The sequence below is a fragment of the Stegodyphus dumicola genome, chromosome 3 (genome assembly GCF_044657685.1).
Source record: "Stegodyphus dumicola isolate Sdum_Otavi_A_Nest chromosome 3, ASM4465768v1".
Taxonomy (NCBI): Eukaryota; Metazoa; Arthropoda; class Arachnida; order Araneae; family Eresidae; genus Stegodyphus; species Stegodyphus dumicola.
In genome coordinates this window covers 227,326,098-227,351,407 of record NC_140770.1, presented here as the reverse complement: position 1 = coordinate 227,351,407, position 25,310 = coordinate 227,326,098, and the positions used below count along the sequence as shown (strand labels likewise).

The following is a 25,310-nucleotide window of genomic DNA, read 5'->3' as shown; positions in this document are numbered from 1 at the left end:
GAAACAGGTTCAGAAGAGTTTTTTTGTGTGTGTGTGATAGTTGTACATACATATGTACATCGCATAACTCAAGAACGAGTAGCCTCAGAACGTTGAAATTTTGTATATCGAGCTGCTGTAACAAGTAGATGTGCACCTTCTTTTTTGGTTGTAATCAACCACACCAAAAAGCATATTATATATATAGATATATACCCACTTTGTTACTTGGCTGGGTGAGGTAAGTGTTTTTTTATTCTTATTTGTTGGAAAATTTAGCCTTTTTTTTAATTATATTGTTCTTATGCCTTTATTTAATCTGCATGTAATAGTTGTAGAATTATCAACAATTTAAAAAGTGTTTAAGTTCCACTAAGCATAACAGCGCCGCCATTTGTTTACATTTGAAACTTAGTATCAGAATGAATTATGTCAGCCATCTGCACCAACTTCAGTGTCTTTTTGCTGAGTAGGGCCCAAAGTTTTTTTTGCACCGAAAGAAAATCTGTCTTTCTGCCTAATTTTAACTGTGAATTTTTTTTAATTGAGTTTTAACCCTATTTGGTGTTTTAGGTTTTTCTGTGTTTTACGATTTTTAATGAAGATGATTTGAGTTTTTATGTATTTTTTAAGTATTAAATGAAATGCAGCAGGGGGAAAAAAAAAAAAAAAAGTGCATAATTTAATAGGTTATACATGGAGGTCATGGTGTCCACATCAGATAATTTTTTAAAGTCATCAAGTTTATTCGTAAAGAAGTTAACGATGTTCTGTTTTTGCTTATTACGTGCTCCGCCCTTAGGCACTACACGGAAAGGGAGGGGATGCCCCGTGGAGGTCTTTTTAAGGGAAACTGGTTCGTATCCACGTTACACATGGGGAAACCACGAAAACGCCCATGCAGCCGGTCCGTTCGCCGGGATTCGAACCCCGAAACAATGTTCTGTTTGACAGTCTCCTAAGAAATGAACTCTAGGCCATTCAGAGAATTCTGAATAGCTTGAAATTCTGAGAGAGCAAGATATACTGAAAATGGTCAATTTCACAAAACATATTAGCCATAGTCAGTAAGTCTTTATTTGACTTTCATCAAAATGTGCGATTAAGTAGTGACTTGATGGAAGACCACATCTTGAAAATTGCTTTGATTTCTGCTTTCAAAACTGCCATTTGGGACAGTATTTATTATCTGATTTGGTGGTAAAAATTCGTAGTATACAATTTTTTTGTAGTCCACCAAAACCGAAATATTACTTTTTTGGGATGCTCTCTCTCTTTCGTTGTGCTACTAAAGGAGCCATTTGTTTACATAAGGAGGTTCTTTTTTCTAAAGGAGATTCTTTTGGCTTACTCCATGATTTTTTTCTGTTAACATTACAGTATCCAATTCCCATCCCTAGTGTTGAGCCACTTAATTTGTTATAGTAAAGAATCACATGCTGAAAGTTAAGCAAGCACATATAAGTTTTGCTAAAATATGGGAAACTTTCGCATAATAGCAACTTACATACAAAATCTTAAAATACAAATTACATGCAAATTCTTAAACTTATTATGCACTTTTTTTAATATTTATTCGGTCTGATTGTTCTTGAACTGTATGACGTGGATTTTCAGTGATACTGCTTTTAATAGGTCCTTGTTTACAGAGGATGGTCATCCAGAGTAGGCATCTTCTTTGAAGCTTAAACTTTTATGCATGATACCTTCAAACTGCGCTATCAGGAACAACCTTTTTTCCATACATAGCACAAATTTTAAAGCAGTTTCTTTTCTCTCTCTCTCTCTCTCTCTCTCTGTCTCTTTTTTTTTTTTTTTTTTTAAATAAAAGAGCCTAATATGACAAAAATAAACATTTAGAATCTTCATTCTTAGTACTGCACTAAAGTAAAAATTATGTCACTATATATGCTAGTATTATGCAACACGAGCAGGAAGGATTGTATTTAAAACATCTGCTTACTAACAGTAGCAAAATAATTTGAAAAAACATACTTCAATTTGAAAAATCGCAAAAGATTTGAAATGACTCAATATTTACAGCAATGAAAATAAAATACGATAGAAATGATATTGTAAACTTCTGGGCTGAAGTAGTCATGCTAATAAAGATGAAAACAAAAGTACCCAGTATTGACAAAATTGATTGAATTTGTTTTGGCTTTCTTCCATGGACCCATTATTGAAAATGCCTCTAATGATAAGGGCGATATTAAGATACAGTGTAGAACATACTTGGATACTGGAAGCCTAGATGCTGTGAAATATTATTTAATCTGTTAACTGGGTATGACGAAATTTTTCGTCATGCTAGGAAGATTATTTCAATGGGCATGATGAAATTTTTCGTCATGCTGGGAAGACTATTTCAAGGGGCATGACGAAATTTTTCTTACATTTTTTTTGCAATATGTCACTTGACCGTTGTTCAAGAAAAATCGATCAATGGAAACACTTGTCCGCTCATAAATTGTGATAACACTCCTAATTTGCACAACTTAATTTCATTTTAGTCTGCATTTCAGTATTTTACATATTAGTAATAACTTGTTGATTTGAGTAATAGTTAATTTTTTATAAATATGGCTAAAAATTATTGTGAAGCAGAAAATATTTTTGAATTGTCTGAAAGTGACGATAAAATATTGCCCGGGAGGTTTGGTAAACAACGTCAAATTCTAAGAATAAGTACCAGTTCGGAAGAAAGCGATAACGACTTCTTTACTGATGGTCCGGACAATGAATCAAAGGATGATGATGTTATAGACCAAAATACTCAACCGACATCAGCTGAATGGAAATGTGAAAGAATATTGCGATCGCCTTTCCCGTTTATATCTCAATCTAGACTTACATTTGAAGGACCTGAAAAAAATCATTGCCTTTTTTATTTCGAGAAATTTATCGATGAGAATTTTGTAGAACTTATTGTGGAACAATCAGCCGGACAGTTTTTTGAAAAAATACTTCCATGAAACCGTGTTCAAGATGTCTCTCGTGGGTCGACACAGATGACTGAGAGATGAGAGTATTTATTTTTTTTACTAATTTTGCAAGGAATAATAGAAAAACCTTCTTATCAGCTTTATTTCACAAAGCGAGAAAGTCTGGAGACTCCATTTTTTTATAAAATTATGTCAGAAAAAAGATTTTAACTGTTAGTAAAATTTTTACATTTTAGTGATAACAATGCTTTCGATCTAAAAGTGTGCAACAAAAAAACCCTACAAAATCGATTCCATTTTGAACTATTTGAGAAACAAATTCAAGGTGTTATACGTACCAGATAAGGAAATATCTGAAATGAGTCTCTTTTGCTATGGAAAGGAAGACTGTCTTGGAAACAGTACATTCCATCGAAAAGAAGTCGATTTGGTGTTAAATTGTATAAGATATGTGAAAGTAAATCCGGATACATAAGTGATTTTATTACATATAAAGACACGCAGTATGGTTCGAACTATCCAGAAGAACAGGGACCAAATCGTATTGTTCTTGAATTGTGCCACGATTTGTTCGATAAGGGATATACACTCTATCTCGATAATTGGTATACTAGTACTGATTTAGCTGAGAAAATGTGCAGAAGAAAAACTGATGTTGTAGGAACAATGCGAAAAAATAGAAAGGGAATACCATCTGATATCAAAAATTATGTTTTGAAAAAAGATGAACATGATGCTAGGTACAGAGACAAAATAATGATTATGAAGTGGAAAGACAAAAAGAATGTAATTATATTGAATACTATCCGTGACAATAAATTTGTAGAAATAGAAAAACGAAGGAAACGACATCAAAACCAGAAGTTATCGCTGACTACAACAAAAATATGGGAGGAGTTGATCTTGCTGACGGACAAATGAAAACTTATGAAATCGCTAGAAACCAAGTAAAAAAGTATTATTATAAGATATTTTTACATGCACTAGACATGGTGTGTTTGAATGCATATCTTTTATACAAGAAAGATGGCAGTCACCTAGATAGGCTTCATTTCCTTATCGAAACTGTAGAAAAAGGTGTTGAAAAATATAGAGACGGATCGCAGTTGCCATCTACTAGTACAGGACGATCATCTTTGACACCAAAACCATCTCGACTCTTTGAAAGACATTTTGCAGACTATATACCATCCGACTCTTCATGAGTAAATGTAACGAGGAGATGCAAATTATGCTATTCCAAAGGTCTTAGGAAAGAATCGAGATTTTGGTGTCTCGACTGCAGTGTTGCTTTGTGTATGCCGCATTGCTTTAGGGGATATCATACGAAATAATTGTTTAAATTCGTCCAATTAATTTGTTTTTCCGGATTAAAAATGTTTAATTTTAATATTTAATATTAAATATTTTAAAGCGATTTTCTTTTATTTATTCCTTGTGATGTGCTGAAATTACTGCAAAGGAAAGTCCCCATTGTGAAACGATTTTACTGAAAGCTTATTCCCCAGTTAACAGATTAAATGCATGTGAAACTTTTGGATCAGAAAATCCCTTCAGGCCCTGGTGAAGATTTTAGGAATAGTTTATTGAATCATTCTATTCCTAATAGAGGCTCCTCATCTCCCAACACCTGTTAATATGCATATCTCTATCTAATACTTGAAGGTTTAAGTCATTGTTTGCATCAAAACAATTTGCTGATCATCAGTTCTTAGCAACAAAAAATATAAATGCATCAATTCTAAGAATTTAGCAATTGATTAAAAAAAGTTGAGATTTTAAAAAGATAAGTAACTTTATAGATGGAAGTAGTGAAACAAAATAACATGGAATACATTAAAAAACACTATACCTTTTCCTTCACTGATGTGTTTGAGAATTTGTATATGCATGTGTATTGTGTTAATGGTCTGAATTACTTAAATTATATTAGATTTTTACTTCAAGAGAGATATCAGTATTTTTGAAATGGAATCACAGTCACTCCTGTATAGTGTAACAGTGAAAAAACTTAATAACACACTTTCTTAAAATCATTTTTTTCCTAAAACTTTCCTTATTACTACATCATTATAAACATAATATTCTAATGTAGTATTTAGCACCTGATGTTACATATTAAATTACTTGTTTTGAGTTTGTGGAAGTATGCTCTACATAATATACGTGTAAATAAAATAATTGCATTAAAATATAAAAAAACAAATAAAATTATGGTAAAAATATATTTATGGGTACCCCTTGGTGAAAATTGATGATTTTTGGAAGTACATGGATATAAAGTTTGTGCAATTCTTTGACTTGTTATTTTGTCTTTGTTGAGTGGCAATTTTTGGATAACAAGTCAAAGAATTGCACAAACTCTGTATCCTGTACACATTGACCTATTTTCACTTAAAAAAGCATCAGAGAATTGCACAATTTTGGCATTGCGCAACTCCCTTGACTTTATCTATGTATACATTGACCTATTTTCACTTGAAAAACATCAGTAAATTGCACAAACTTGGCATTGCGCACTCCCTTGACTTTGTCCATGCACACATCGATCTATACTCACTTAAAAAGTCAAAGGAGCAGCCAACAAAAAATATATAATCTCATTAAACTATATTTTAAATCAAGCAATCAAATAACATAAAAAATGAAATTCATCTTAGCAGTACACAAAGGAAATATCCACTTACCTTATTTAAAAATTTCCCTTTCTTTAGGCAAACAAAATTCCTTAACAGCATCCAAAAACTTCCTAAAATTACCTGAACTAGAATCTGTATACTGGTGACACCACATAAATTCACAAAAATAACAGTCAAAAATATCCTTCATAGTGCCAAGGAAGCCTTCATTTACACACCACTCAATGCTCTTTTCCCCTTTCATTCCAAATCATACAGAAACTTCAAATTAATCTTACCCGCATTCAGCCATTCTACCATCTAAACCACAAAACAAGCAATGTACTTCCTAACCAACACACACCACACCTTACAAATCTTTTCTCATAATTCAAAATTTACCGCAATCACGCAACCAATTACATCATAATAGGGTTTCCATAACATTCAACTACTCAGATTACCATAAATGAAACAACAACTTCGCAATAACACAAGGGTCCTTCAGTCTACTCTAACCAAAATTACATAAAGGAGAGTAAAGAATGTGTAGACTTATAAATAGCTGAGATAATGATGCTTTGAAGTAAGTTGAATTATTATTATTATTTGGAAGTAATATTATTGACAATGTTTTGAAGCTTAAAAATAACTTTCTTTCCTTTTACAGGAAAATACTGTGAATTTCATAAACTTTATAGTGAAAATGAATATAAATTATCAGCTTCATTATTATTATCTTTAATATCATCTGGATTGGCACCTCCCAAGTAAGTGTATCCAAATATTTGTTTTGAAAAATGGCTCTTCCAAAGCAGAAACATGTTATACTGTTTTGATTTTTTTTTTTTTTTTTTTAAATAATAATCTTTAGATGTTTAGGCCAAGAGATCTTCTAATTCACTTTTGTAAGTCTTTGCTGTCACAATTTATCACACTTTGTTGATAAATTGTGTTTTTCATGTAGCATTTTGTGAAACAAAGTGTATATGTATTAGCAGTTTCAAACTTAAACTGCATGTGGGATGAATGCTCGATTTGTAAGCAGCTGTCAAACCAGAACATTTTTAATAAGGGGGGAGATGAAAGGAATCAGGTTTTAACATTGTACCAGAGGGTTTGTTAAGTTTTTTATGCTCTTGCTGAGCTCATAGTCTACTCTTAGACTTACTCCCGATAAAACGTTTTTCTTTTCAATTTTACAGTAAAATTCCAGAAATCTGCAAAGCTTGGGACCAGAGGTTGTGCGGATTTTAGGACAGAAAAGATAAAGCATAATATGCGGTTCAAAAGTGCAAAATGAATAAGGCGTATTAGATACATTTAATTAAATTATTATATACATTATTGCAATAATTTATTATATGCATTAATTTATTATTACATATATAAATTGATTATATTATTCATTGTATTATATGTACACAGCATTGAGGTTTGCCGATTTCGCCTCATGCAAAGATTTCCAGTTTCGGATTCCGGTGTTAGAATCACTGTTGCTATAAAATTTCAACAGCTTTTTTTTATTTTTCCGTATATCATACACAATCATATCGCAATTCCATACCATTCTGCTATAAATCGAGGAGTAGCACCTGCTTCCATCTTCTGCAGTATTTGCACTTTTTGCGTTACCGTGCATGCAACGTGTTTACGTTTTTCAACGTATCAAGCAGTAAAATCACGAGTGTGTTTCTTATCTGTCATTGTATTAAAAAGGGCTGAAATTAAAAATATTCTTAATTTATCCACAAAATATCTGGATAAAAAAAAGGCAGCACTAAACAATCTTATGAAATGAAATAACAAAGCTCAGAAAATACAACGTGAATCATGAACTTGAACAAAGAGTTGAGTGAATCTTCTGCTTTTTAACCTCGATGCAGATTATAGGGAAAAAAACTTATTTATTTTATCTTATTTTTTTAAATTTTTATATCGATAATTTGGTACTTCCGTTTTGACTCATTATTATTCGGTAAGTATTTTTTTCTTCGATATTTCGTACTCGATGTTGCGGTTTCCGGAACCTATAAACTGAATGTTTATATTCTGAGAGGCAACGCGGATTTCAGGTCGGCAGATTTTCGGTATTTGACTGTATTATTAAGAATAACTTTTTTCACACTTATGGCATATAAAATTCAAAGCAAAATCACAAAATTTTTAAGAGTAGCATATGTTTAGACTTCCCAATATGATGTTAAGTGTTGGCATATGTTTTTCTTTTTATTTTTTGTCTTTTCTTAGTTCATTGTATCAGCATTAAGTTTTTTTTTTAAAGGTGACTTACACAAATGTTTTTTGGTCTTTTTAATACTAATTTTTAATGTTTTTAATTTTGTTTATTAAATATCATGTTCTTTGCATTAGCCATTTTTTTTTTAATATTCACTATATTATTTCTTTAAAACTAGCTGCTTGCATAGCCAGCCTCCTAATATTGTTATAAAAAAAAGGTTGAATATTTCTAATTAGACATCTGATTTTAATATATCTTTATTTAAATCAACCATATTAAAGAGGAGAAATTTTTTTTAAGAACGTTTTTTACTCAATAACCTCCCAGAATAAATTTGGAAGTATCTTAGGTTTTACTGAATGGCAACATGCTGGCACATGGAAGAGAAAAGTATTTTGTTTCCAGCCATGGTAAAATATTGCTTTCATAGATTTAATTCAATAATAAATTATAAAAATAATTTCATTAATAAAAATTTCCAACAGATTTGAAATTTGGCTTTCAGATGCATGTGGGACTTCAAAATTTGATGACTGTAGGTACCGGCTTTTCTCAGTAGTGTGAGGAACATATACAGATTTCTTCATTATTTAATTTAAAAAAATTACATGAAGTGTATATATATATATGAATCCTGGGGGGGGGGGAAACTGCTAAGCCTGTTTTTTTTAATATATATATATTGATTTTTTGGGGGTATTCATGCAATATTGTATTATTGCTTTAATGTATCTATCTTAACTAAATGATTAGTTTTCAGATGATCATGCTGCTAGATGCCTTGCCACTTTTAGAAGCTCCAGATTTGATCTTTTCAAGCAAAGAAACTTATCAATTGATGAAATGTTTAGAAGACTGTGTTTTATATAAAGAACAAGTGACTGTAAGTTTTTATACTTTTTCCATCAGTAATTTGAAGCGTATTTTCGAACATCTGATTTTATTACAAATATAAATTCAGTAATTGTTAGTTAAATGGTGCATGCTTTCAGAATGTGTGAATTCTAAATATTTATAAAATATTGCTTTTTTCAGATGACTACATAATTTTCCCATTTGTAATTATTCATAGTCAGCTGCAGTACTAATGATAATTTATATAGTATCATATTAATATATCACATATCTTCAGCTTTTGCAGTTTTATTAAAGCCGGGAAGTGTATTATAAAATTTTCAGTTTTCAGTATGCGTTTTATTTGAAAAGGCTGTATGCAATGCAAAAAGACTATTAGAAAGTCTATTTTTAGACTATTTGGAAAGGCTGTATGGAAAAATTTTAATTCTTTATTTACCATGAAGCCATTAATGGATTTTATTTTGGAACAAATTATACCAAATTGCAAAGACCTGTAAAAATAGTTTAATCTGTTATGCTGTTCAGAAACTGGAATTTGCAATATATATTTTGGACTTGGTTCTAAAGAGTTAATATACTTCAGAAATAATGCAGCAAATAAAATGTTGTACTTCTCCATTTTGCATTCAAATGAAATATAAACTCGAGTGGTTTTGATGGTAACTTTGGAAGTGCTAAACTCTGTAAACTCAGTTTTGATCTATAGTCTCTACTTTTCTCACATAATTTGAATTGAACAAAGTTATTTTAAACCATTATTTATATGTCATTTCTGAATCTGTTAAAGTTGACTTTAGCATCATTTAATTAGAAAAAGTAATGAAATATAATCACGCAGTGTATTTAAATATGCACAAAAATTAGGGCTATAGGTTACTAATATGTATGACATGTATGCATAATTAGGGTTAAGCTCCGTTTCCATTAATGCGCTGTGAACGTATAGCGTCATTGGTAGAAACGCATACATGGACAGAAGACCATTTAGACTATTGTGTTGGATATACGCGTACGGAAGTTCGGTGGTTGATTGCTTGTATTGTCACCAGATTTCTGTGTGTTTAACTTACAAGATTTGGATTCTTAAGTTATTTAAAGTCCATGTTATTGGAAATTTTTATTTCTGCTTATGAACTGTGAAAGTAAAGTATGCTAGCAATTTTTAGATAAGTAAGGTCATAATGCATATTATGAACATCACTAATTCCATAGAAGCTGAAGTAAATTTTAAAAATTTCTTTGCATTTCTAGAAGCCTTAAATATTAATGAAATAATATATATTTAATTCCTGCGCTTCTGCTGGAGAGGACTAAATTTAAAAAGCAATTATTATAGTATTTTTTTAAAAGTGTTTAGGGCATTAATACTGTCTCGCGTTAATTGGTAGTGAAAGTTTAGAGCTGGAAGCATCCCAAAGTCTGAGCACATGTATGTACATTCACATAAAAGTGAAATGAAAATTTATATAGGAATTAAAGACACAGCCCTGTAGTCATGTTGTTTTTCCCGCCTTTTTCTACACGTACAGTTATAGAATGTTCTGGAAATATTTAAAGCGAACTGGATTGGCTGGCAAGGCTGACGTCATTTCTTGGAAGCTCTGCCTTTCCAGAGGCTATAAGAGGACTCGCAAAAGGAATATCGGGGGCTTTTTCTTAAATGTCACGATGCAGTAAACTTCATACAAAAAGTTATTAGTAATTCTTTTTATTTACTCCGGATGTCTGATTTTGTAACTGCTATATTCTCTTCAATAATAATAAATGGATCCTGTTTTTACTTCCTTGTGCGAAGCAAAAAGGAAGTATTGTAATCGCGAAAAGTTTCAGGCAGCACATTTCAACAAAAATATCCATTTTGACCGCTATCGAATGCAATTTAAAGATGTTTTTGCGTGATATCTGTACGTAAGGACAGAATAAAATACTCTTTTCCTTCAAAAAAATTATAAAACTGCTTTAAAATTAACTCTGAAGAGAATTTTTCGTGGCGTCTGTACGAACGTACGTACGTACATGCGTGCGTACGTACGTATCTCGCATAACTCAAAAACGAGTAGCCTCAGAACGTTGAAATTTTGTATATAGGACTGCTATAACATGTGGATGTGCACCTCGTATTTTGGTTGCAATCGGCCGCACCAAACGTATATAAATATATTTATATATATATATATATATATATGTAATGTTTTCAGTTATTCCAACACATCGTGGGCGAATGGTGAGGCTATTCCATTACACGTTCTGGCAGATGGTTAACGAAGCCGGGGTGATTGAAACACGGTGTAAAATGACGACTCAGGACTTTTCACTTTTAACAGCAAGCATATCTTTATTTTAATTTATAGCAGATGAAGTTAATCAAATAACTTATTCAGTAATTAAACTATTAGATACGACTGACTTTAAACTTTAATACATCATAACGTTCCAGCAAAGAAAGAGGAGCATAGCGGAAGCATTAGCAGAACGAAGGCGAGAAAACATCTGTCTAGGAGAACTTATGACTCAGCATTTATATGAATGGTTATGTAACAGAGTAGCTTCTAGAAAAATGTAGAAAAACTTATGACGCAGCATTTTTATGAGGAGGTTATGTAATAGGCGTGAATGTTCTAGCAGGTACTGGGTTAGGGGATGATCCTGAATTGCAGAAAAGTAATTAAAGGTTGCTGTTTCGCAAAGAGCAAAGCCATTGTATTTTTTTTTTTTTTATATATTTTACATCTCCCCCCCCCTCCCGTCAAAAAGAGAGGCCGGGGTGAGAAAAGCATTAGTACATGAGTGCAGCAAAAGTATGAGAAAAGACATGAAAACATCCAGAACATAGCGTACAAGCTTTAACTATGGCCTATCATAGTTCATGACTTTCTCATATAAAATTTTGACTTTGAAACTATGAGTTATAAATAAATATACAATATATGACTAATTTTAAAACTATAACATAATAAATATGGAGTACTGATAAATAAATAAGTTATAATTACAAAAGTTCTCAATTTTGTTAAAAATGTCCATTTTGTTTTTTGAAAGTCCTTTTCATAAAAAGAGTTCGAATAGAATGAAAATATCTGGTAAAATCTCTAAATGCCAGATAGTCCACAAATATGATGCATATTGATAGTTCACAAATATGATGCATGTTTGATAGTTCACAAATATGATGCATTTTTTCCTCTCATCGTAGGCAGTTAAAGATTGACATATTTTACACTTCAATACAAAATATTATAATTATTCAAAAAACAATTCAATATATATAATACAATTATACTCTAGAACATCAACACTTTGACTGTAAAACTATGGCTTGTCCTCGCCAACAGATCAGCGTGATTACTTGCTGATGGTTGGGGGGTGCTAAGTACAAATATCGAAAACCCTCCGTTGCCTAATAGAAGGTAACTGGTTTTTGTCATTGTACATTACCTCAAAGTGGTGTTAGAAAAATAAAAGATCATATAAAATCAAAATTATAAGACTGATAACTTGTATAATCAAGTTAAAGTCTTTTTTATAATGTTGTAAATTAGAAACAAATATTATCCTACAATAAGAAAATTTTTGCTACAAAATAATTCAAATTATGTGAAAGATATAAAAGGTCAAGATCGGGAGAATAATTTGTCATAGTCGGGAAAATAACTTGTCGTAGTTAGGGTTTAAGTCTAAATCAGGTATTAAAGGTCATAATCAGGAAAATGTTTAAAAGAGAATTAAAAAAAAAATTAATTTTAATTTTGAACAGAGATAGGAATTCTACTATTTCGGACAGTTAGCTTAAACTCACTTGCTGGATTAAAAGGTCTTAATCTAGTTGAATGAACAATTTCTGATTTCTTTTTAGTTAAAGGATTAGGTTTATCTATTTCATAAGTAACTTCAGAATATTGTTTTAAAATTTTATAAGGTCCTGAGAATGGAGGAGATAATTTACGTGTATTAGGGTATTGAAATTCTTCATACATTACTAAATCACCAATTTTAAAATTACTAGGTTTAAAATGAATATCATATCTTTCTTTATTTACATTATGATAATCATCAGATCTCTTTTGAGCTATTTTTCTAGCTTCTTCTATTGACGGATACAATTCTTGATTTTGAATTAAGGAATCATAAGGTAATTTTCCATACATTAAATATGATGGAGGGAATTTTGTTACAGAATGAGGGGTATTATTATACTCTTCAGTTACTTGGGGTAATAATTTTGTCCATGCTATATTACCGTGATAAGAATTTAGTTTGCATTTTAATCTAGTTATAATAGTTTGATTAACACGTTCAATTTTACCATTAGTTTGGGGTCTATTTGCAGTAGTTAGCAATTGTTTTACATTATGATTCCTTAAAAAGTGCTTAAATTTTGAAGATGTAAAAGCAGCGTTCCTATCACTTAAAATCTTTTTAGGGACCTGAATTTGGAAAATTTGTTTTAAGCAATTTATATAAGTATCTGTAGTTACACTTTTGGAAGCAAAAGTCCAGATATATCTAGTTGCATGATCAATAATTATGTGAATATACTTTTTTAGTAGAATTATAATAATTTAAACCACCTACAGTATCAATAGATAATATTTCAAAAGGTTCACTAACTGATGGTAAATTTTGCATTAAACCAAATTTCTTTTGTTTACTTTTCTTATTAAACTGACATACTTCACAATGTTTACAATAATTTCTAACATCTTGAACAATTCCTGGCCAATAATATTGTGGAGATAACAAATTTAGCATAGATGATACACCAATATGACCAAATTGTATATGGGCCTTTTCAAGTAATTTCGTACGTAGAGACATGGGTATCACAATTTTGTACAATCCCTGTTTTTTAATAGTTAAGACATCATTCATTTTCCTATACTTAGTATTACAAACATTATCTAAATTTTGATATTCTTTTATTTCTTCTAATGATAATAAATTAACTTGCAATCTTAAATGTTGACACAGAGGATTTCTAGAGAGCATGTCAGCTTCAACATTAGTAGATCCTTTTTTATATTTTATATCAAAATCATACATAGATAATTTTAAAGACCACCTAAATAGACGACCAAGAGGGTGTTTTATATTTTTAAGCCAAACTAAAGCAGCATGATCAGTATGTACATTAAAATGGTTACCATGTAAATAATAATAAAATTTATCAATTGCATCAATAATAGATAAACATTCCAGCTCAGTAATGGCATAATTTTGTTCATAAGATCTTAATTTTCTAGAATGAAAAGCAATTGGATGTAAACTACCATCAGGATGTTCTTGTTTTAAAACAGCACCAACAGCTTCTTTGGACGCATCAACAAATACATGACAGGGATATTTAGGATTAAACAAAGTTAAAATAGGTCTAGAAATCAATGCATCTTTTAATTTTTGAAAAGCTTTTTGACATTCATCGGTCCAATTATAAGGAGTATCTTTCTTAAGTAAATTTGTTAATGGGGCTCTAATTTTAGCATAATTTTGAATAAATTTATGATAAACATTAATACTTCCTAAAAATCTTTGTAATTCTTTGATATTTTTAGGGGGTTGCAATTTCTTAATAACCTCTATATTTGCATTACTGGGCTGGTATTTACCTGCTTGAATTTCATATCCTAGAAAATTTATTTTTTCTTTAGCAAAATTACATTTAGATTGTTTTAATTTTATATTCTCTTTCTCACATATATCAAATATTATTTTAAGATGATTTAAATGCTCACCAAAATTTGGAAAGAATACTATAATATCATCAAAATAATTTAAAGCAAATTGAATCTGATATTTGTTTAAAATTTGTCTAAGAGCTCGTTGGAAAACAGCTGGGGAATTTTTCCAACCAAAAGGTAATCTAGTAAACTCATACAGTCCAAAATTTGTAGTGAATGCCAATTTTTCAGTATCCTTTTCATTTAATTTTATATGACAATAGCCTGATGCCAAATCCAATGTAGAAAAGATTTTTGCATTTGTTAATTGATCTAATACAGCATCAATTCTAGGAATAGGTTCAGAATCAGTTTTAGTAATTTGGTTAAGCTTCCTGAAATCAATACACAATCTGCTTCTGGACTGCTCGTCTCGCTTATAAGCTAAAGTTACAGGAGCAGCATAAGGACTATAAGAAGGTTTAATAATTCCAGCTTTTAACAATTCATCTATTTGTTTTTTTAATTTCACTATTATCTTTAGGAGATGCTCTATATGGTCTATAGGCTATTGGTAATTCAGAAGTTAATATAACTCTGGGAGGTTCAACCCTTATACAACCAACATCATATTTACTTTTTGCAAATATATGGTTATAATCATTCAACAATTTCTGTAATTTACTATCAGAATTTTTACTATTTTCAAAATAATTACCACAATTTTTAGAACTAAGATCATTTTTACATACAAAATTTTCGCTATTATCAAAATATTTACTAGATTGTTCAGCACTGATATCATTTTTACATACATAATTATTTTGGAAAAACTTGTCTACTTTAACATTTTTACTTACCTGTTTTCCAAGCTGATACACTTCATAATTATAAAAATTCAATTGTAATTTAAATAATGAAACACATGGTGATGAAAGCAATAAATAATTCAAATTTGAATCTACTACATAAAATATCACATTATTTTCTATTTTACCTACTTTACACTTTACTTTGATTATTTTCTCTATATGAACTTGACTAGATATTGAAAATATTTTATCATGAGATTTCAATAAAATTTCTCTAAATTTATCACCAATTTTGTTAAAATATTTTAACGGTAAAACGTTAATTTGCGATCCCGTATCAGTGATACCGGGAATTTTTTCCTGTCCAATTTGGACATTCACTTTAAAGTAATATTTTTTAACTTCTCTTTTAGGAACCGTGTTATAATTAATAGCAGGTAATTGTGGATATCGAATTGGCCGATACGCATACTGTAGAGGTCGGTATTGCACTTGTTGATAATTAAAAGGTCTCACACTACGAAAACTTTGATAAGGAGTGGCTTGCACTGGTCTGGGATAATAGCACCTCGGAACAGTTTGCCTTGGAGAAACAAATTGATAATTACTATTTTCTAGACCATCTAACGGCATCTTAACTGGAAACAGTTTCCTAGCAAGAGTAATCCAGTCTTTTGGTGTGTCTATTTTTTGCACTGTTAACAGTATTCTTTGAGGCTCAGGAAGTCCTTCCGTAAGTGCTTCCACCATTGTGGAATCTGTTAGTTTCAAGCTGGCTCCTAATTTCAACTTATTACGAAAATAAACATCAATATTATTAAATTTCTCGTAGTTTAAAGACACAAAATCACTAAAAGTAACAGATTCCGATGTTGTGAAGTATGTCTCGAAAATAACCTTTATGTTGTCCCAGTCTTTATCTAAACAATCACGTAAATAGAGGGCTAAAGCCTCTCCTCTAATACACTCTGAGAAAACAAATTTCTTTTCCTTTTCTGGAATGTTTTTTTCAGCGCATTTCTCTTCAAACAATAGAAGATATTTGTCTATTGGAAAATTTGTACTTGTGCCATCAAAAATAGGAAATTGGAATTTTATTGTATCCACAATAGCTACGGATTCTTTCTTATCAGTTGACATTTTTGCCGTTTTTGAACGTGTTAACATTCCAATCACAAAATCTTGAATTTAAGACTTCGCATACACATCAATTTGAACACTAAATAAATCACTTTAGAAGCACTTGATAAAATGCATAACTTTGGAGCCGAAGTAAAACACTTAAGCACCGCCGGAAAAGAAGCAAAAGCATAAGACGATCACACACTGTCCTTGACCCACTGTTGAATTTAGAAGCGCGTTGTAAATAAATCCAGGAGCTTTTTTCCCACGTAGAGGATAAATCCTGCCGGCTAATTAATAACTGTAATGTTTTCAGTTATTCCAACACATCGTGGGCGAATGGTGAGGCTATTCCATTACACGTTCTGGCAGATGGTTAACGAAGCTGGGGTGATTGAAACACGGAGTAAAATGACGACTCAGGACTTTTCACTTTTAACAGCAAGCATATCTTTATTTTAATTTATAGCAGATGACTTTTTCCAGATGAAGTTAATCAAATAACTTATTCAGTAATTAAACTATTAGATACGACTGACTTTAAACTTTAATACATCATAACGTTCTAACAAAGAAAGAGGAGCATAGCGGAAGCGTTAGCAGGACAAAGGCGAGAAGGCATCTGTCTAGGAGAACTTATGACTCAGCATTTATATGAATGGTTATGTAACAGAGTAGCTTCTAGAAAAATGTAGAAAAACTTATGACGCAGCATTTTTATGAGGAGGTTATGTAATAGGCGTGAATGTTCTAGCAGGTACTGGGTTAGGGGATGATCCTGAATTGCAGAAAAGTAATTAAAGGTTGCTGTTTCGCAAAGAGCAAAGCCATTGTATTTTTTTTTATATTTTACATATATATATACACTCTGTTACCCGGCTCAGTGATCTCAGTTTCTTTACTCTTATATGTATGTAAATTGTACATTTTTTGCTTTAAAAATGATTGAATTATGTTGTTTTTATCTTCCGGTTTAAAGTTTTTATGCCTTTCATAATTCTGGAAGCAATATTTGTACAATTATCAACAATTTAAAAGCTGTTTAATTGCGGTTAAGTTTTAAATAACATGGCGGACATATTTGTTTACATTTGAAACAGCAGAATTGTAAATTTGTTGCCAATCTAGAGACGCTAAGCTTCGCAACACAAAAATAACGCCTTCATTTATTATTGCGAATTAAATCATGCTTAATCCTTTCTGGAATTTTTTCGAGGAAATAAGTATTTAAGATTTACTTCGTAATTTTTAATATAGATATTTTGAGTTTTTATGTATTTTTGCCTTCTCGCAAAGTGAGAACTGAATTAATTAAATGAGAAATACTCAATCGTCTGTGAAAAACTATTTCTTTTTTGATTTGTTTGCTTAATTTCTTTTATACATATTTCTAGCTTTATTATAGTATTTGAATATAACATGTGGCAACGATTAGATAATTCTTTAAATGATATACATTTTGTGTATTTTGAGTTATAATATGAATGAAATATAATACTGTTAAGTAAACCTAGTGCCAGAGTGTCGCTATGGTAAACAAAGTGAATTTTAAAGAATGCATTTATTCTATTGTGGCTTATGCGCTGTCGGCGAAGTAGGTTTAATTCAATCTAATAAGTTTAAATAAAATGCAAGAAAAAATGCGTATAATTTAATATTCCATACAAGAAAGTCATGTGGTGTACACATCAGATTTTTTTAAACTTATCGTCTGATAATTTAAGCTACGACTACATTTATGATTCTACAACAACCTATTTATCTGGACAAAAGATGGTACATCACATATATGTACAGGGAGCATGCTTTAAATTCGTATTATACAATTTTCAAAAATTTTTTGTGGGGAAAATTAAAATAAATGAGAGCATAAATAAAACATTATATTTAATGCATATAATAATAGAAATAAATTATGAAACATGAATATAGATCAAATGGGAACAAGAAGCTAAGAAATTTGCTGACAGGGTGGAAAAAGCATATGAGATTCAAATTCACGACGCCAAAAGTTAAACTTTGTTACCGCCAGCTTTACCACTAAGCTATCATCACACGGGTATGGTATGCAATTTTGGCTTATATACATCATCACATAAATGAATTCTTAAAACTAAATTTTTTGGTCCTATTTCAGTGTGCTGTCATCTAAAATATTCACTTGAGTTTGTTCTTCAGCTTCTAGTACATTTCTTAGAAAAAACATTATATTTCAGTGTTCTGTCATCTAAAAAATTCACCAGAGTTTGTTCTTCAGCTTCTAGTACATTTCTTACAAAAAACATTATCTTTTAAAGTGGCGTTCCGATTGAAGTTAAACGGGCTGCTAAAAATATATTCCACGTGCTTACAAATATATGTAGAATCGGTACTTACTGTCTAGGAATATGATGTTCGTAAACTTACTTCCGATGTAGCTGTCTAGGGGCTAATAAACTAGTCCAATTTATGTAAAACTTGAATATTTAATGAAACATGAATAGTTGCTACAAACTACAAAGTAATTACATACGTAGAAGGAAACGGATGAAATTATTTACAGATGAAGGGAAGGAATCGTATTTTATAAGCAAACGTCTTTGAATCGCGTCATCGTCTTAATGGCGGAATCGTCTGCCTTCATCATCGAAAAAGTAAAAGATTTATTTTCACAGCTTGTCGCGTCATCCGATTATAAATGAACGATGCCAACCCACAACTGCTCATCCATCCTGATGGAATGCGGCCTCGTAGCATTATGAATATAAGCATTATGAATATTACAAAATAAGTAAGTTTTGTTTCGATTATTTCTATATCCATCCTGATGGAATGTGGCCTCATATTCTCGTAGCACCACTGTCTACATCTAAGGATCTGGAAAATAAAATTAAAAAAAAAAAAAAAAAAAAGGAGATTTTTAGTTACTATTGATGGAAAAGTCGTCTTAAAATGGTTTATTTCAGCCATCTTTTCTCATCTTAACATCCTCAGAAATAACGGCGTTAGCTCTTCTTAAATGCTCTTTCAGTGTCCGTTCATCTTTAACAGTCTATCTGAATACATGTATTTTACAAACACGTCTTCCTTTGATGTTGTCTGGAACAATTCATCTTCGTATTTACGTCTTCTTAAACATCATCTGAATACATCTTCTGAATGTGTCTTTTTAGATACCGTCTGGATACGTCTTCTGAATGCGTCTTAGATATCTTCAAGATTCGTCATTCAAATGCATCTTCTCAAAATCATCTTCTTTAAGCCGTATTTCTTCCTCGTTCATGTGCATCTTTAATTACATCAATTTGCATAATCTCAGGTACTACTAGTGCTTCAATTCCATTCACCATTTTGTAAAGCACGTCATTCCGCAAACAATAATCTTCGTATGGCTTAGACTTCTAAACTTCTTTTATAACTTTTATATTTTCATCAGTTTCTTGAGCTTGAATTATTTTAAATGTTATACCATCTTGAATTACCATACATACAGGATTTCGACTAAGAGCATCCACATGTCCCATACGGGTGCCAGATCTGTGTTCGATTGTGTAATCATAATCTTGTAACATTAATGCCCATCTAGATATTTTAGTACAAATGTCTTTCTTGCTCATAGTTTGTTTGAATGCATTACAATCTGTCACGATTTTAAGTGGTATGCCTAATACGTACACCCTGAATTTTTTAAGAGCTTCTACTACTGCTTTAACCTCTAATTCGTAGCTCGAATATTTACGTTCAATGTCTGTCGTTTTCCTACTCATATAATAAACCGGATGCATCTGATTATCAATTAAGGATTTCTGTAACAGAACCGTACCATAACCGTCAGCACTAGCATCAGTGTGTATTTTGGTTTCTACTTTCGGATTATAAATACACAAAACAGGTTCTGATGTCAATATGCGTTTCAATTCGTTAAAAGCATAAAGTTCTTTAGTTTCGAATTTAAATTTAGAATCTTTCTTCAGTAAATCACTAAGCGGTTTTGCAATTAATGAATAATTAGGTATAAATTTTCTGAAGTAACCAGTTAAACCTAAATAACTTTGAACATCTTTTACACATTTAGGTTCTGGAAAGTTAATTACTGCTTTCATTTTAGAAGAAGAAGGATATAATTTCCCATCTTTAATTTTGTGTCCTAAAAATTCGATTTCGCGCTTCAAAAATTGACATTTCTTAATGTTTAGTTCTAGTCCATATTCCGATGCAGTCTGTAATACGCGTTTCAATTTTTGAACTCCCTGAGCTTCATTTTCAGAAGGAATAATGATGTTGTCCACATAGATTACAACAATATTGTCCTTTAAAAGATCACGAAATATATCGTAGATGTATCTTTGGAAAACACTTGGGCTGTTGGCAAGACCGAACGGCACCCTCAGAAATTCATACTGTCCGTTTTGTGTCACGAAAGATGTGAATTTTCTACTTTCTTCGTCCACTTCAACATGAAAAAATCTGTTCTTTAAATCCAGTGTTGTAAATACCATTGCTGCTTGTAATTTATCAATAACATCATCAATTAATGGCAGAGGAAAGCGATCGCGAATTATTTTTTTATTCAGGCGTCGATAATCCACGCAAAGTCTCCATGAGCCACATTTTTTTCTACTTAGCATGATATTACTTGCGTAATCAGAACAGCTTTGTTTAATGATTTGTTTCTCCAACCACTCCAAAATCTGTTTATCAATTCACGCTGCTCGGCTGGGGGAAAGCGTCGCGGCGAGCAATAAACCGGAAGTTGATCTGTCAGCACTATTCGCATCTTCAGGCCAGATGTTTTTATTTTATTCGGCTCATAATTCCTTACTAAGTGTAGTATTTCATTTCTATGTACTCCTTCTTTGATATGGCTTAAATCAATTTCCTCGTCATTATAAATATCACGAATGCACATCAAAGTTTTCAGGTTGCAATTTTCTAATTTCGACTCCTTTTTTTATTTACAGTTAATTCCCCTTGCCTTATAATATCAGTACCAATGATCGCTTGTAAAAACATTTCGTTTTCTGCGATAGCACAAATATTTGATCGAAATGAAGAACCATCAATTTCGAATTCACCTTCAAATCTTCCTATAGGCTTAATTTTCCCATTACCAAACCCTGTTAACTGTAGATCTGCCGACTTAAGTTCAGGAGAACCTATCTTCTTATGTATGTATATCTTCTTGGATTAACGTTACCTGACTACCAGTATCTATTAAAGCATCAATTTGCAAATTACCCAAATTAACAATTTTATGCATTTCTTTCTGACAAGTCTGAGTTATTGGAGTAACAGCTTTGGCATCTTGGATATTTTAAATGATGTTTTCGAACAATCTACGGCTTTTTGTCCAAACAAATTGCATTTAAAACACTTAAATCCCTTACTCTTATTGTTACAAAAATTCGACTTATGGCCCAAACTTCCACAATTATAACACCTTGGCTCTTTAATCTTACTAGGTACAGCGTGTGTTTTATTTTGTGTGATAGTACTTGAATAACCCTTATTTTTCGTATCTGGAACGCATATTTTCTCATAAATTTTTAACTTCTCTTTGAATTCAGAAATAGTTTTACACCCGTACAAAACAATTTTGTTACTACTCTGATCTGGTATCCCATTGATTACATAATCAAGAATTGATGAATCATCAACAGAACCGTGACTGGCTATTTCACGCATGGCAATTAAATATTCGGAAAATGATTCACCAGGTTTTAAGTGTCGTTTTTGTAACAAATTATGAAGATCTGCACTGTTTATTTTAGAACCAAATTCAGATAAAAGATTTTCTTTTAATTTGTCCCATGATATTATAACCTTCAAAGACCTAATAAATACTTTAGCAGAACCAGTAAGCAATTTTTTAGCAAACACAATTTTCTGTAATTCCGATAACTTAAATAATTTAAAAGATTCTTCTAAATCACCAATGAAGGATTCAAATGGATATGTATCAGTGCCATTAAGTTCAGAAACAGTTTCTAAAATATCACGAAAATGTAAGGAAATATTGCTAGGCATTATAAAGTTTTCATCCACTGAGTTATTTATGGGAGGTGATTCTGACCGAACAGAATTAATATCATCATTTTTATCAGAATCAGAAACACTTTCGTTTTCATATTACTCATCATCGTCATCACTTTCGGATTTTAAAAGCTTAAAATCACAAAAACTATTCAATATTAAATCACAGTTTTTATCAGGATTTGAGTCATAATTAAGATGTAACAAATTACACACAGAAATAAAATCATTTGCAGTAAAAGTTTTAATAATTTTTGTTTTGTTTCTTCAATATTAAAATCAGATGGAAAACCGCAAAAGTTATGCAATCTAGCTCTATTTTTTCGATCACCCAAAGTTCCAAACACAATTTGATGTAAAAGTTTAATTGACTTAGTAGGCCCAGTCTTTAAAGAATTTGAAATTCTAGGAATAGAATTTAAGGTAGTCATCTTAATTCACAGTATCATAGAACACTATTCCTAAAAGTAACAATGTGGAAATAATCGAAACAAAACTTACTTATTTTGTAATATTCATAATGTTTCTTCCTAGGCTCATGCCGGCCTGAGCGCCCAAATCTGTACTTACTGTCTAGGAATATGATGTTCGTAAACTTTCCGATGTGGCTGTCTAGGGGCTAATAAACTAGTCCGATTTATGTAAAACTTGAATATTTAATGAAACATGAATAGTTGCTACAAACTACAAAGTAATTACATACGTAGAAGGAAACAGATGAGATTATTTACAGATGAAGAGAAGGAATCGTATTTTATAAGCAAACATCTTTGAATCGCGTCATCGAAAAAGTAAAAGATTTACTCTCACAGCTTGTCGCGTCATCCGATTATAAATGAGCGATGCCAACCCACATATATGTTAGCCAAAAAGGTATATTTATAAATAGAGAAATACAAATTTAACATACTCTTTAACGTGGAATATTTAAAAGGCTATCAAATTTAATTTATAATTAACATTTTTAGTTTTTACCTGTTTCAAAAGAAAAAAATAACAAATTTTTTAATGCCATATCTGATTTGCTATAGCACTTTGATACAGTCAGATATTAATTTTCATTAAAGATAAATGTGTATGCAGAACTAGGAAATAATTGTCAGGGCAAATTTTGCTATTTTATGGACATGGAATTATAATTTTTGCGCCTGATTTTTTTTTTTTTTTTTTTTTCTAACTAGTACTGTAGTTGCAGTTATCTTATTTTTCTTTTTTTAACTAAATTCAGCTGATTGCTGTCGTTTTCAGCACAGATTTCTTGGTTAATTCAGAAATAAGTATTTTTAGCAAAACATTCTTTCCCTAACCGAGCCTTCATCGCTAGTTCTGCCGCCATTAATTTTTGTTGACAACACCCGATTGCTCCTTTTTTACTATGTGACACCAATGCATCCGCAGACATGCAGATAGAAGTTGAAAATTGTTGAACTCCATCCGTACGTCATCCATCACTGCACACTGATTGCAGATGTCAATCAAAGTGAATTTGTTCGCTGATTGGAGAAACACATATGCAGAAGTGGAAACAGGCCTTAGTTTACTAATATATATAATTAGTTTGAAAAGGAGTGTTTTATCTATACATGTGAACTTAAAAACTAAATAATAGTCTGTATTCAAATAAATGTATGCGTAAGAAAAGGTGTTTATAAAGTTTACACAGTGCATCTATAAAGTTTTAGCATTATCCCCCCCAAAAAAAAGGTTTTCAGATACTCTGAGTATATATTATGCAGTATATATACTCATTTGCATCTTAATTGCTTGCTTTTCCTAAAATAATATCTGCTTATGGGTAGCGGTTAATAATTTACTTTGATCTAATAATCAAATAGATTGGAAAGCTGAGCAAAGAACAGCAAATTTCGCTGTAAAGCAGGAAAAACAATAACAAAGACATTTAAAATGATATAATAGGCATATGGTAATCAAGCATTAATATGATCCATTATTTTTTATTGGGTATGGATGATTTCATGATGCTGATGATGAACCCAGGAGTAATCACCCTTTACAGAATCCAAAAAATGAAAGCATAGAAAACATTTTGACAGTTGTTGCCAAAAAACCATCACTTGTCTTCTTAAATGATGACTGATGAGCTTAAATCGTCTTCTTAAATGATGACTGATGAGCTTAAATCAGTAAAGACACTGCTCACAAAACTGTTGTGGATGGTCTTGAAAAAAGTAAAATTTGTTCTTGGCATTTTGCTTTTGATTCTGAGACAAAATGTAAATTATCTGTTTGGGTTAGAGAAGATTTTAGATGGTCACAGAAATTTCAGTTTCAGAAATCTTGTGGAATGGCCGTGTTAGTAATTTTTTTTTTTGATTGGAAAAGGATAATTCATAAAAAATTGTCCTAAAGGATGGATGTTAAACTCCATTTTTACTTCCCACCAATCTATATAAGTAAGGGATGTAATGTTTTGGTCCAAAAATGTTCAGTAAATAAGCACAAATTAGTGTCCCTACAATACTTTTTTTACTATTTTTATAATGATGTCTGTCAGTTTGTGTGACTGCATATATATGGATTTTTTTCTGCAGAATAACTTATTTGGAGGAAAAAAAAAAAAATTCATTCAATTATCTGATTTCTGCTGCATGACAATATGCAATCATACAATTCCATTCTCATCCAGTAGTTTCTAAAAACTTTTTTTATTCATGTATGTTGAGTATGTAGAGATGACCAAATATGGTATTTTCTGAGCAAACTAAGCTTCTGTTATTTTTACTTTTCTTTATTATTTTATATTCAATTCTATGCATATTCTTTTAGTTTTTCAAGTGTTGGGCTTAATATATCTAGTATTTCTAAATATATAACTTTTTTGGCTAAAGTAAATACATAATGGTAAATTCATTGACATTTCTTTTACAGGAACTTTCAGATTATCAAGATAAAGAAAGCCTTATTCGATTAGCTTTAGTTCGAAATTTGGCAAGATCTTTTGTATTAGAAACTGAAGATTCAGAATCAGAAGATGAATTTTAACATTAATTGCATTTTGTACATTTTCAATTCTATTTTATACTTTTATATTAAATTATTTATAAAAA

The 25,310-nt window shown here is 31.0% G+C and overlaps 1 protein-coding gene across 5 annotated transcripts in view; it reads left to right on the top strand.

Moving 5' to 3' along the window:
* Positions 1 to 25,310, top strand: part of Nup75 (nuclear pore complex protein Nup75) — a 120,874-nt gene extending 95,564 nt beyond the window's left edge. For 2 of the 5 annotated variants that reach the window (XM_085813876.1, XM_085813877.1), the window contains exons 21-23: positions 6,213 to 6,312; positions 8,538 to 8,667; positions 25,132 to 25,310. In XM_085813876.1, the coding sequence (XP_085670002.1) occupies positions 6,213 to 6,312; positions 8,538 to 8,667; positions 25,132 to 25,245 (344 nt within the window). In that variant the 3' untranslated portion in view covers positions 25,246 to 25,310. Of the gene's footprint in view, positions 1 to 6,212; positions 6,313 to 8,537; positions 8,668 to 25,131 lie in introns of those variants that run through there. The other 3 variants (XM_085813878.1, XM_035357703.2, XM_035357704.2) reach the window with 3 other exon arrangements.